General features: G+C 46.4%; 1 protein-coding gene across 7 annotated transcripts in view; it reads right to left on the reverse strand.

Annotated features, from left to right (window-relative positions):
• MGAT5B (alpha-1,6-mannosylglycoprotein 6-beta-N-acetylglucosaminyltransferase B) overlaps nt 1-13,845 on the reverse strand; it is a 170,812-nt gene that overhangs the window by 36,502 nt on the left and 120,465 nt on the right. For 6 of the 7 annotated variants that reach the window (XM_039502379.1, XM_039502381.1, XM_039502382.1 and 3 more), the window contains 4 exons: nt 10,454-10,585; nt 7,090-7,223; nt 3,740-3,870; nt 2,535-2,540 (listed from right to left, as the gene is read on the reverse strand). In XM_039502379.1, coding sequence (XP_039358313.1) covers nt 2,535-2,540; nt 3,740-3,870; nt 7,090-7,223; nt 10,454-10,585 — 403 coding nt within the window. The remainder of the gene's footprint in view (nt 1-2,534; nt 2,541-3,739; nt 3,871-7,089; nt 7,224-10,453; nt 10,586-13,845) is intronic. The other variant, XM_039502380.1, reaches the window with a different exon arrangement.

The raw sequence follows: 13,845 nt of genomic DNA on the forward strand, positions 1-13,845 counted from the left end.
GAGGGACTGCTGAACTGGGGCCACTAGTGGTCTCACTGTTTGCAATACTCCTATGACTAAAGTAAACAGGATTTGGTCCTACTTGACAGGAGAGAGCACACTCCATGTCTGCCTAGCACAAAAGTGTTCTGAAGATTTTTGGTTATTAAAAAAGCTCTTAGTGTATGTTTAAAACCTCCTACAAAATACCCCTTGAGATTTACTACATTGTACAGCCCCTCTCCCGTGCACTTTTACATTAAACGTCAGAGCAGAGTTTAGAAACAATGACACATGGGGAATGTGGATATTCCAGAATCTGGGAACGAGAGGTATCTGAGAAAAGCAATTTTCACATTGAAATCTAGTGGTGACGGAGGGCAGGACTACACTGCCACTTACGTCGATCTAACTTACATTGCTCGGGGGTGTGAAAAAGACCCCCCCGCAAGTGATGCAAGTTACAGCGACCCAAGCACTGTCTACACTGGCGCTAAGTTGGCGGGAGACGCTCTCCTGCCGACATAGCTTCTGCCTCTCGTGGAGGTGGAGTAATCATGCCGACAGGAGAGCGCTCTCCCGGCGGCACACAGTGTCTTCAGCGGACATTCTACAGCAGCGCAACTGCATCAGTGCAGCTGCGCCAGTGTAGCGCTTCTAGTGTAGACTTGCCCTGAGTCTCGAAATGTTTTGAGTTCAGGTTTGGATGAAATAAGCATGCAGATGCTTATCTGCAGCTTAATCCAAATGATCTGAACTGCTTTGGCTGACAAAACTGAGCTGGAAATATGGGCTTTCTTCCTTATTAGTGCTTCTGCTCCTGGTGCTAGATGGAAGCTGGAAGTTCAGAGGAACAACAATGAGGAAGGGTGGGAAGTTAATCAAATGTTTCTGAACTTCAAAAAGATTCTGTTTGAGAGACTGTATTTGATCCTGGGTTTATCAGTACTTGGCTCGTCTGCAGGACATAAATGCTACAACTCAAGAGTAATACTTTGCGTTTATATTGCATTGTTCAACTCTAGGCCTCAGGGGCACTTTACAAGGCAGGGCATCATTAGTCTCGTGTTACAGATGGGTGAACGAGGCACAGAAAGGGGGCCTGGCTCGTCCAATGTCACACAGAATGTTTAATGTCAAATCCAGGTCTCCTGAGTCCCACCCATCTTCAGCTTCTTGGACCACCTGGACTCTACACTACCTACCCAGTGCTAGATTGTACAGGCTGGTGAGTATGACAGGCAGCCATCATCCTGGCCAATACACTGGGAATTGAACCGGGGGCCTCTAGAACTGCTGCTAAAGCACCAGAGTTAGCAGCTTGTAACAATGCCTATCTTCTGTCGATCAGCACAGAGGGGGACTTGTCACACATACGCACTGGGTTACCTGAGTACTTGCTAATCGGAGGAAACCTACTGGGCCTGATTTTCATTCACACTAAGTCCTCTCTTCATGCTCTGGCCACGTAAAATGGGCACCCTTTACCTACACACCCATATTAAACTCCTTTATGCTGCCAGAGCCTTAGTCTAAATGAGAATCGGGCTCATTGACTTAAACTCACCACACAGGCTCTACTGGCCTGATTCTCTATTGACGCACAATATGTTGTCACTTAGAGTGGTGGGTGTAAAAGCGAACCAAGCCACAACAGGAGTCCTTTACACCCATTTTGCACAGGTGTGAGGAACTACACAAGGTGCAGGATTGTGAAGAATCAAGAGGCAGGTATTTCTACCACGAGACATCACAGCTGCCCAATCCTGACTGGTAACTAGGGATGGTGGACCAAGCAAGTGGTCCTGATCCGCCTCACAGACTGGAGGTTCCGGAATTCAGAGTTTGGATCCAGGCCCCTTTCTCCTGGGAAGCAAATTGATGGGGCGCTATTCCATGGACCTTTTACGGCAGCTGGTTCCCGACAGTGAAAGAGTTTTAATAACATTTATTTAAAAATCCGTAAGAAGCAAAGAGGAGTGAGACAATGAGAAATCAATGTAGCCGACAGAGCGAGGCGAGTGTTGGAATCACTCACTGTGAGGGAGGGTGTTAGTAGCCACGAATATTTCTGTGCCAAAAAAAGATTAAGTCAAAGAGCTGTCATTTACAAAGAGGGAAAAGAGAGCGGGGGCAGGGAAGCCTAGCCATCAGCAAAAGGTCTCCTTACTGCAAGACTGTGCAGCGAGACAGAAAGTGTGTGCTGGGTAACTTCTAAATACAGGTAATTGTTGCAGGGATATATAGACTTGCGCTGCAATTGTGTGTTTTGAAAGGAGGGTTTGTTGCAGAGATATGTTGCTCTATGGAACTGCAGACTGCGGCACCCAGAACAGGCTGCGAGGACAGATTCAGTGGCACTGGTAAGAGAAAGGGTGGGCCTGGAGAAGAAGAGAACCCAGCAAAGTATCAGCTATAAACATCCACTGGTAGCAGTGCAGGTTTAACCTACAGACAATGCGAGCTCAATTGCAGATATACATTTTCTATTGATAATTCATATTTAGTCTGAAACGCACCGTTAAATAAAGGAATAGATTAGAGTAATACAATACCTGTAACTGGAACATCCCAAGGAGGTGCATGGAAGAAAAAAAAATCAAAAGAGGGTGATAATTAGCTCCTGCTTATGGATAATGGAAGCAAAAGCATTGAGCATGCTCCAGATAAAAGAGGGTGGAGCTCAGGCCACCCCCAATAACCAATGCCACTGCTGGCCACACAAGAGACAGGTAGGGCTGTCTTCTTTTAAGAAGGTGTGACTGTTGAGCGGGGTTATAGCGGTGCTATTCGTCTCCCTAGCGATGAAGTGGTGTTGGAACAGGAAGTCAGTTGTCTGGCTCAGGGATGGAGTAGTGGAAAAGAGTTTTGCACCTACAGGCCACAGGCTCATATCTGACCCATGTCTGTGGTGACTAAAAGTTGCTGCCAGCTGATGATGAGAGGCAGTGTGGTTCAGTGGCTAGTGCCCTGGACTAGTACTTAGGAAACCTAAATTCTATTCCTGCCTGAGCCCGACCTGCTACATGACCTTGCACAAGTAACTTCCCCTCTCTCTTTTCTCCTCCATCTGTCTTGTCCATTTAGATTGTAAGCTCTTTGGGGCAGGGACTGGCTCTGACTCTGAGCACTGCGTCCTGCTTGGGGCCTCTGCATGTGATTACAATACAAATACCAAAAAAGAAAGATATGCCACCACTAGATGGTGTCAGTTCAGCTCCTAAACAGCGAGTGTCCAGACCTTAACTGGTCCCATGGTTGGAAGACGAGCCACTTCATAAGATGCCCGGGATACCCATTCTGTTTCAATGTGGCCCACACACTTCCATAGTGTTATATTGGATCATACCAATGGGTCCATCTAGGCCAGGATCCTGCCGCTGACAGGGGCCAGTGCCAGCTGTCTCAAAAGAAGGTGCAAGAAACCCTGCAGTGCAGTTGGCCAGGGGATAAACTGCCCACATAGGAAGTTTCAGACAATAGGGTTCTCTCCCAAGGGAAGTGATGGAAGCCCCATTGCTGGGACTCTTGAAAGTGGACTGGACAAGTCACTAGGGGATATAATCCAGGGACTAATCCTACGTGGGCCAGTGGGAGGGATGAATTAAATGGGCAATTAGGTCTTTTCTAAGCACTGATTTCTAGTAGTCTATGCACATTAGCCCAGATTCTGGTCCCTTTGAAGCCAATGGCAAAACTTTGGCTATTTGTGGCTATTTGTTTGTTACTGTGGACTGACCGTGTCGCTGCAGGCACCCACCTTCCAGATGCTGGCTTCCTTCCCATACACCACTGCCATGTTGCTTGCTTTGTTGGACTTAATGAACTGCCGCTCTGTCTCGTTGAGCTCCTCGGACACAAAGCCCATGAAGGAGTTGTCGGGCGTGTGAGCTACAGAAACCAAGGGGAAAAGAAACACAGGTTTGGCTCTTGCTAGCTCACTGAGGGGGTCTTCCATAGGCCACTATCTGTGTTCCCGAAGCTTCAGCGACATGCAGCTTTTCCCCATTGAGGTCATTTATACTGAAGAAGGGGACGGTTACCAGAGTCCACCGATGAGATGAAAATATTTCCTGGCCCTATCCCACGTAGCTGGAAGTTTAACTATTGAGTTGAGCCCTGGTGACATGGAGGCACTGGGGATCACTGGGCTGAAATTCAAACTGTTTCTCCGTGACTGTCACAGGTAAATCCTAGGCTTGATCCAGGATTCCCCTTTGCCTCCTCCACCATCCTATCTGGTAACAGTCTGTCTGCATCCCCAATCCCCACTTCCCAGCTGACCACCTTAATTGTGCGCTCAGCCCTCAGTGCTTCCCTCTCTGCAGAGAGACAGGGAGTGGGGGTGGAGGAGCTGCCTTCAGATGTGCTCCGCAGGGGAATGTGGGTTAGGGCTAATTAGTGCAAGGAAGAGTGGAGGTGTTTGGAACCAGTCGAAGGTGCAGGCCATGAGGCTTGGATTATTCCATGGCACTGAGGCATTTTGAGTCAAGGAAAGAGACTCTGAAAGGTTCCTTGCATTAAAAAAAAGAAGAAAGCGGGGAAAAAAGCAAACAGGAGCTATTAAAATATATGAGCTGTGAACTGCCTGCAGGTCTCTTTAAAATATAAGTTGCTTTTTAGGCTGCCAAATAGATTATATCCAGCCAGGGGGAAAAAATATTTGAGTCACAAAGCGTGTGATCGGTCACCAGGTTTACTGCCGATAAGTAAGGCTCCTTTCCACTTGGCAGATTATTGGATAAATCTGAAGCCCCAGCCTCAGCCCTTTCTCTAAAATCCTGCCTAGCCTTCTCCGGAGAGGCGACTCTCCCTCTGAAAATAAATTCTGTGTTTGAAAAAAATACCCCTTGAGTTTCACCTCCCCGCCCAACTCTCTCTTTGCTCCTTATCTCCAAAGGCTTTTTTTTCACTCTCTTCCCCTACTTGGATCACGGCCGCTCTCTCCTCCATGCAAGGGACACAACTGGGCAGCTGATTTCAAATCTTCCCTTCCCCTGGCATAACCCTGGTAAATCCCACCTGTGGCATGATGGGCCTTCCTGGCACGGTGGGCTCAGTATGGGGGTGGGCATGGGGCTTTGAGAATGAGGCATGAAGCCGACCCAGCCAGAGGGCAGGATGTTCTTGTGGTTAAAGCACTAGCCTAGGGCTCTAGAGGTTTGGGTTCCAGTCCTTGCTCTGCAGCTGGTTCCTGGGGTGAGTTGCTTCATCTCTCTGTGCCTCAGTTCCCGCTCTGTATAATGGGGATAATAATCCTCCCTTTGTCTATTAAAGTGTGAGGCCTTCGGGGTAAGTGTGTGTATTGTGCCTAGCACAACAGGGCCCTGATCTCAATGGAAGTCTCTAGGCGTGCAGCCTAGGGGACTGAGCCCTAGACCGGGATTCGGGAGATGTTGGTTCTATTCCCAGTTCTGCTGCTGGGTGACCTTGGGCAAGTCCTTTCTTGTGCCTCAGTTTCCCCATCGATTAAATGGGGGATAATGCTACTGCCCTCCTTTGTAAAACGCTTTAAGATCTACAGATGATAAGAGCTAGGTACTAATTATTGGGCAGACAAAGGGGCTGGGCTGATAAAACTCCCCTTTCACATTAGCATGGGCCACCCAAACATGGCCCGGGTACAGCAGCTCCTTCAGCCTGTTGCTCTGTTTGCCATAATAGCAAATTCCTTCTTTCCAGCATTCTCTCCCCTGGCTTTTCTAGCCATAAAATCCCGCACTGCTGCAAGAGGGATGATTGGTTTGCTCAGACAGCTCCCTGCAGAATCCCCAGGACTGAAAAATGGCCAAGCAAAGTCCTTCACTCCCAAAACCCTACGGGAGGAAGGGAATTGCTGGGGCAAATTGAGAACATAATTAGCAAAACAGTGGGAGTGGGACAGTAAAGTATTAAAGCTCATTAAAGTAACAGAGCCCATTAAGCAGGAGTTTCCTTGGAGCACATTGTCAAGGTTAGGGTCAGATGGAAGCAGCATGCATCCCATCCAGCATGCTTGGGAAAACAGCTTTGGGCTGTGGTACAACATGGTAATAAGCCTAGTATCTCTTTTGTGTCCCAGGCTTGGTATAGTGGGAAGGGGTGTTATTTTCTGGCTACATCCTATGTTAGGAGTCCTGTATATCTCCCGTAGGGCTCAGAAGTCTCTCAAACATCTCCCCCTACTTTAATCCTACCAGCCTCAAGGGCACTTGGTATTGCAGCCTCCATAGCTCTAGATGAGAAGGACTAGATGGGACTCCCTTGAGATCTTGTCAATGCACAGCTCAGCTGGCCAGAGGGCCCACTGTGGGCCATGTGAGATGCTCACCTCCCCTGCTTGCACAGGGGGTGGGGGGAAGCCATAGGCCAGGGGACTGAGATGCAAACCCAGGTATTGACTGCTCCTGAGAAGCCGCTTACAAATGGCAATGGAAGGCCCATCCCTTCGATGGTGCCAATTGTGTGTGAAAATGCACTCTTTCTTTTCAAGTCAACTGGACACATGTGAGCCTGCAGCTTGTGGCAATGGATAGAGGGAACAAGAGTGAACTTGGGTTTGTGGGCTCTGAGCAAATCAAACTCTGTTTTCCTTCCACTGCGGTTGCTTTGGGAGGGGGCGGGGGCAGCAGTGACATGGGCGGTGGACTGGCAGAGTAATTCAGATACATCTGAGAACCTATTTGTGCTTTTTGTGCATTGGCCTTGGCCTGCAATGATAATCTAGTGATCAAGAAATAGAGCCAGGCAAAAAATTAAAAATTGGCAAATGGTAAATTTGCCAAAAAAAACATTTTTGGTGGCACCGGAACTCTATGCAAATGTGGGTTGAAGTTTTAAAAAATTTTTTAAAAAAAAAAAAAAAAAAAACAAAAATGAAAAAAAAAAATTGTTTTTTTTGAAAATGAAAAAAAAAAAAAAAAAAATATTTAATTATTCACATTTTTTTTTTTTTTTTTTTTTTTTTTTGAAAAACACAATCATTTTTTTTTAAAACACATTTTTTTTTTTTTTTTTTTCTCTGAAACCACCAAATCAATTATTTGCTCAGCTCTATCACCCAATCTGCAAATACAAAAAAATAAAAATAAAACTCCATTAGAAACAATTACCAAACAAGGGATCACTTACGAAACATAGTCATGAACTGCTTGGGATTCAGGTTCCAGTACCCCCAGTTTGTCCGGTAGCCATGCAGAGTGGCATACTCCTCAAGGTTGTAGGCTGGCTCTGTCCCAAAGGTATCAATGACCCGAACGCGACACCTGCCCAGGCAAGAGAGCAAAGGGCAATGGTTATATTCTGCTCCCATTCTGCAAACAAAGAGCATCAAGCCACAAGCTACAGGTTCGCCCTCTAGCATCAGCAGGCCAAGGAGAGGCTGTTAGTGCTGCTGAGGGCTTGAGCAGATGCTCATTGAGTGGAATGACTGCTTTGAGAGAGATCTGAGAGTCCTAGAATCCAGCCTGTGCAGGGACAGTCCCTCACATCAGTGCCCAATTACTGGTTTGAGCATCCTTGCAGCAAGTAGCATGATGTGCTCAAATGCATGTCCCATGGGACAACAGAGAGGCCAAACCAGTGCTGCCCTGGAGTAGTGCTGTATGTTTGAATTCCAAGGGCCAAAGGCTTTGTTGAAGCGTATTGACTTACCGCCTATAAGCTGGAGGCCTGGGAAAAGATGATAACACCGCCAATGCTGACAGCTGAGACAGATTTAGGGACTGTTAGTGCAAGTGCCAGTGGATTAATTACAATGGCTACAGCTGGGAGTGATGCAGATGGGCACCGAATAAGTTTTGCCTAAGCAGCTTCACCAATACAGGCCAATGATGATCAGCAACCTCTGCTACTCCAGTCCTGGTCCCATACACTTCTGCCAATAGACTTTGATTGGCAATACCCCCTACGCTCTGTTGTGGCGTTTAGCAATACCCCTGAGCTGGGGACGGTACTGACCTGCACTGTCTCAGTGCAAGCACCAGGAGGCGTTGCACCTCACCTGGCAGGCAGCAGAAGCACCCCTGGAACCGCACCCCTTCAGAGCATGCAGCTTATTCTCTCTACTGCTCAGTCACCTTTTGGGCAGTAGTGGGCAGTCACAGTAGACAGTGGCTACTTGGAAGTATGTGGATGGCAGGATCACTGATAGGCCAATGAGAATTTGGCCAGATGATGAAATGTTTCCATCTTGAATGAGTGCCTTTGTTGTCTAAGGCCTGGTCTACACTAAGGGGGGGGTCGAACTAGGGTACGCAAGTGCAACTACGCGAATAGCGTAGCTGAACTCGAAGTACCCTAGTTCGACTGACTTACCCGTCCAGACGCGGCGGGGTCGAACTCCGCGGCTCCAAGGTCGACTCCGCCTCCGCCGTTCGCGGTGGTGGAGTTCCGGAGTCGACCGGAGCGCGCGGGGAGTTCCAACTATCGCGTCTTGATTAGACGCGATAGTTCGAACTCCGAGAAGTCGAACTCACCGCGTCGACCCGGACGGTGAGTATAGACCTACCCTGAGTATATTGCTATGTGGACAGAGTGCTATGAAAAACAACAAATGGGCATTATCCCTCTTACTCAAGGAGCTGGATTAGGCTTCTTCACTAAAGCAGCTGTTTGTTCTTCCAATTTACTCCAGAGATAGCCTGTGGAACTCATTGCCACCAGATAGCAATGCGGCAAAGAGCATTTTTGAAGAAGATTCAGTATTTTTATGAATAATAAGAATATTTGCACTTGGGACAAAAATGTATAATGGGTAGAAACATGCTTCAGGACATAAACTAACCATTAATAACCTGAGGCAGGAAGAAATGTCACCATAGGGATGGTATTGAACAACTGTCTATCCAGAGGGTTTTACACCTCCTGCAGTATCTGGTGTTGGCCACTGTCAGACTGGATGACTATGGGTCTGGTCTGCTATTGTTTTTCCTAGGTGTATAACTCAGTAACTATTGCTGTAAACACAACATGCTTAGGAACCTCTGGCATTAGCTATTGTCTGAAAAGGATGACAGATTAGATGGATGGTCAGTCTGTCCTGGCCTGGTAGTTCCTTTGTCTCAGCAAAACTGGGATTCGAACCCAGGTCTTGCCATTAGCAATGCATAACATTACCCTTAGGCCCACAGAGAACTGGCATTGGGCATCAGCCTTAGGTCAAAAGGGGAAACTGGAAGCAAAGCACAGGTCCAGTATTCAGCAAAAAAGTATCCTAAATATCACCTCTGGAAAAGAAGAGATTCACTTCTCCCTGTGGCGCAGGCTTTTCACCCACCCAACGTTTGGGAAAGCATTATCTATCTCCAGGAGACATTTTAATGCTTTTCCAAATATCCCAGGAATGCGGAGGTAGGCATTAGCATGGCAAGAGGGAGGAAGAAAAGAGAACATGGAAAGAGAGAGGAGAAAAAGCAAGTGGCACGCATAAAGCAAATGCATTTGTAATAAAAACAATAACATCGCCTGTCATCTTCCCCTCTAATAAAATTGTGTAGGATAGTGGAAGGGATGGGCGAAAATGTAATAAATAGCAGAACTATCAGTGCTAAATTAAATCACATACTTTGCAGGCTGCTGATGTACCACGGGGATGGTGACATTTGTCTCTCTCAATGGCAAAGAGGAAGGGGGGAAATGGGCTTGGGGGGTGGAGGGGGTTGTCTTTCTTGCAAATACAAAGAGATCTCTCTGTCCTGTTACAATGGTGGCAGATCCCACCTACAGTGTGCAAATATACTATTTACACACACACACTTCTCCCCAAGGGTGTTTGCTTCCCCATTGTAGAGCCTTAGAATGAGTTCTGATCTCAAGACATTGGCAGGTGAGGTTGTGCTCCCTCCTTCCTGGGCATGTTCTGACAGCTGCTGGGAAGGTCTCTGGGCAATTTACCAGCTGTCATGCACATAAACAAGGCTGGAAACAAAAGGCTGAACTCCTCCTTATGTGCTGGAGATTTATGGGGGGCTCATTGGTAGGGGAAGGGAAAGGCTGCAAGACCAGGGGAGTTTCAGCTGGTCTTGCCACGATAAAGAAAAGACAGAGAAGAGAGAGAGAATTGCTCAGTGCTGCAAACATTTCCCCTCTGGGAATTTGGGTTCAAATCCTGGATGGGGTCAGATTTATCTTAAAAGGTGTCTCATCCTAGTCTGTGTCTACGTCCTGTGTAAAACTACCACCAATTTAGGCACAGAACAGCCTCACTAGGTTGAAGGACTGGAAGAGTTTAGGACTGGAATAGCATGGGGTGCTGCAAATCAGGACTGAGGTGCACAGGCAGAGTTGGATTGGACTGGAGCAGCGCAGGAGGGGGAGGGCTGGAGCAGTGCAGGGTGAGGTGCTTTGGCAAAACTGTGTGATGAAATTTGCAAAATCCCAGGCCACAACACGCCTCCCTCTAGGCAGAACTATTTGCCTCTCGTTTTCATTAGCGCTAGTGTCACTTGCTATTTAAAAGTAGAAGCATAGAGGAAGAGAGTGATTTTTTTCTTACCTGTATTTCTTAAAGGAGAGCCCCATGTGTTGCTTCATTTGCTGGAGGCCGTGGTAATCGGTGTAAATGAGGTCAAAGGGCAAAGGGACAGTCAAGGGACAATTGCCCCGACCCGGAGGCACCCCTAAATTACTGAAGAGAAGGATTGATCAGCCATACAATATAAGCCCTTTCACCAACCATAGCCCCATTTCCCTGCCGTGTGATTTAAAGGTGCCATCAACTGGCTCCTTCCCGGATGTCTTGAACTCTGCTTTAATCATATGTTGTCACTGGGGCCCCGCATGGCCTCTCCCCCATGATACTAGTCCATCTCCCCAAGTCATTGCAGGGCCAGAGCTGACTCTTAGGGTGTCATCTGGTAAGCAGAAGCCTTGGATTTGCATTTACTGTGCGACAATGACATCATTTCAGGGATGCACCAGCTGCACGTGTCCAGAGAAGCAGGGCAGGGAGTCTGGTAAGCATGGGGGGTGTGGGTGGGGAAATAAGTTACTGCCTGCTTATACATCCGACAAATCTCATTCCTGGGGCAGGGAAAGAGGAAGCAAAGAGAAGTCTGATCTGTGTTACTGAAATCATCACAGGGGTGAAACTGCCTCCTCTCCAGAGGCCTATGCCCAATTTCAGTCCCACTTTAACTCTAGTTTGGGGGCTTAAGAAGGCCTTATGCTGGTACAATATCACCCTGTCATTCAGTAACTAGAGCTGGCCCATCTGGTGAAAAATTGAGAGATTTCGGGGGAGAGAGGAATGAAAAATTCACCCCAAATTGGGACAAAAAGCCAAAATTTTGAATCTTTTCTGGAAATGAATTTCCCATTTTTTGTTTGTTTTGGGTCAATCAAAACATTTTGTTTAAATTTTGTATCTTTTTAATTTTCTAATTTTTAAAAACTACGGAATAACATCAACTTTGAAAGGAAAAGTCATTTCAAACTGAAAAATGAAAACTTTTTGTTCCAAAAATGTGAAATCAGGACACTTCACTTAAAAAAAAACCAACAAAAACCCCCACATTTTTTTCTATACAAAATTTAATCTAAATCAATAATGATTTTTGAAAAACATTCAGTTTTGTCAAAACAGCATATTCTGATGGAGAACTCATGACAAAAATTTTCTGACCAGTTCTCTTAATATCAGCCATAGGAGGGTGACCTTTGTAGGCCAACATGGAGGGAAGCTGGACTATAGGCCATCTCTTCTCCTTCCTCTCCTCTTCTTTTGGTCTGGCTAATATGCTGGGGGCACTGATGCCTCTGTTACCCATGTCTGTGCCTGGCAACTGTAGGGAGAAGGATCCTTGGTGCACGAATCCCAACCATGATCTGGTTTGCTTATATAAATCAATCTAAGAGGCAAGTTGGGCTGGTATCATCCTGGAGCACTGGCTCTGACTGAGCAATACTTAGGCCATGTCTACTACATCCATGCTAGTGTAGTGCCATAGTGTAAATGCTTCCTATAGCGAAGGAAGGGGTTTTTCGATTGCTATAGCGAATCCACCTCCCCGAATGGTCAATGGAAACGTTCTTCCAGTGACCTAGCCACATCTACCCCAGAGGTTAGGTTATGCTGTTAATGGGTGTGAATTTTTCACATCCCTGAGCACCGCAACTATGTCAAGCGAACTTTTAAGTGTAGACCTGAAGTGTAGCATGAATTAATGGAGGACCACTCCAAAGCCAGCAAAAACAAGGATTTTCAATTTAAGGTGACTTAGCTGCACATAAATGCTTGCAATGGCTTCATTGCTCTTGTCACAAAGAATATAAGTGTTAGCTCGGTGTAGAACAGAAAGGGTCATCTGCAGATAGAATAGGCTCTAGTTTTATCACTTGTAATTTAGGTTCACTTCTATGGGCAATTTCCCACTAAGTGGCTGATCGGGATGATGACAGGAATAGAAAGACTCTCGTCTCTGAGAGCCATCCCAAAAAGATACATAAATAAAGCAAGGAGAGGCTCAGACACCAAATCTGGAGCATTATATTGGCCTGCAAGAGCATTTCTGACCCTCCAGTACATACCTGCCAATCTAGCATCACAGTCCATAAGCTCAAAATTAAACTGGTGAGGGAGAGCCAACCCCAAAATCCTGATACACCATTCAAAGGCACTAAGATAAATGAAAAGCTTGGGGCTAATCTATAAGGGATGTCAGATGTTTCAGATATGTGTGCACACTAGATCTTATCTAACCTGTGTGATGGGAACTTAAATGGTTGTTCAGATTAGTTACATTCCGATAACACTGAAGAGGAGGCATTGTCTGCTGGTTAAGAGACTGCTCTCACTTATGTTTTTTTATTTACAGTATAATAAATGCTTTTTTTGTTTTTGTTACTTTTAGTAAGCAATCCCTGAGAACAGTTACTCTAGTTCGGAGGCTAGCCCCTTGGTCTAGGGCTTAAGAGACCTGAATTCTAATCTTAGCTCTGCCTGATGGATGATTTGGGGCAAGTCACTTCACCTCTCTCTGTCTTGTCTAATTAAACTGTATGCAGTTTGCCACAGGGACTGTCTCTCATGTGCCTGGTACAATGGAGCCCTTCCCTCCATTGCAATACTAGAACCTTACCCCAGCCAATGTCCCACTGAAGATAAGGGACCTACTCATGGAATAAAACACTGTTTAACACCAGGGTAGCACAATCTGGCCCTACTGCAGGAGACTGAAAGTTAGGACTCCTGGGTTCCATTCCCGGCACTGTCACTGGCTTCTTCAATCTTTTAACCTCTTGTGTCTCCATTATCCGTAACTTAAAAAGGGTATAATATGAACTATAGCTCTGAAGGGTGTGGTGCGGAGTAATTAAAGTCCGTAAAGTTCTTTGAGATCCTTGGGTGAAAAGTGTTCTCTAGAGCTGAGCTGAATTTAAAGGAAGAAATCCAGGTCTGCAGACAATGTGACGTTTAATTTGGATGCATAGCCACAGATCTGGGGAAAGAATTGCTTCTCTAGTCCTATTGTTTGTATTACTGTCTCCATTAAAGACACAGGAGCAGATTCTCTATTGTCCTGCGCAGTGCACAGCCATTTATACCAATCCCAAGAGGGGGACAACCATTACCATCCCAATTATGGGTGTTTCACACCCCACTGCACTGGTGCAAAAGGCACAGACCAACGGAGCTCCCGGTCCAGACATTCAAATGTACCCAGAATTCAGGAGGGTGAAAATATATCCCCTCTAGGACACTGCACTGTGAGTGAGGGGAGCTGGAATCTGTGTGACATGTTATTAACTTCACCTCACTCCGTCTCAATTTCCCATCTCTCAAATAGGGACAATAATCATTCCCTTTTAAAAAGGTGGGTGGAAGAAAAAAAGCCATAAACCCTTGGGAGGTGTTCAGACCCTCCTGTGAAGGATGCTCGACAAGGA

Source organism: Mauremys reevesii, linkage group 15 (assembly GCF_016161935.1).
Source record: "Mauremys reevesii isolate NIE-2019 linkage group 15, ASM1616193v1, whole genome shotgun sequence".
Lineage (NCBI taxonomy): Eukaryota > Metazoa > Chordata > Testudines > Geoemydidae > Mauremys > Mauremys reevesii.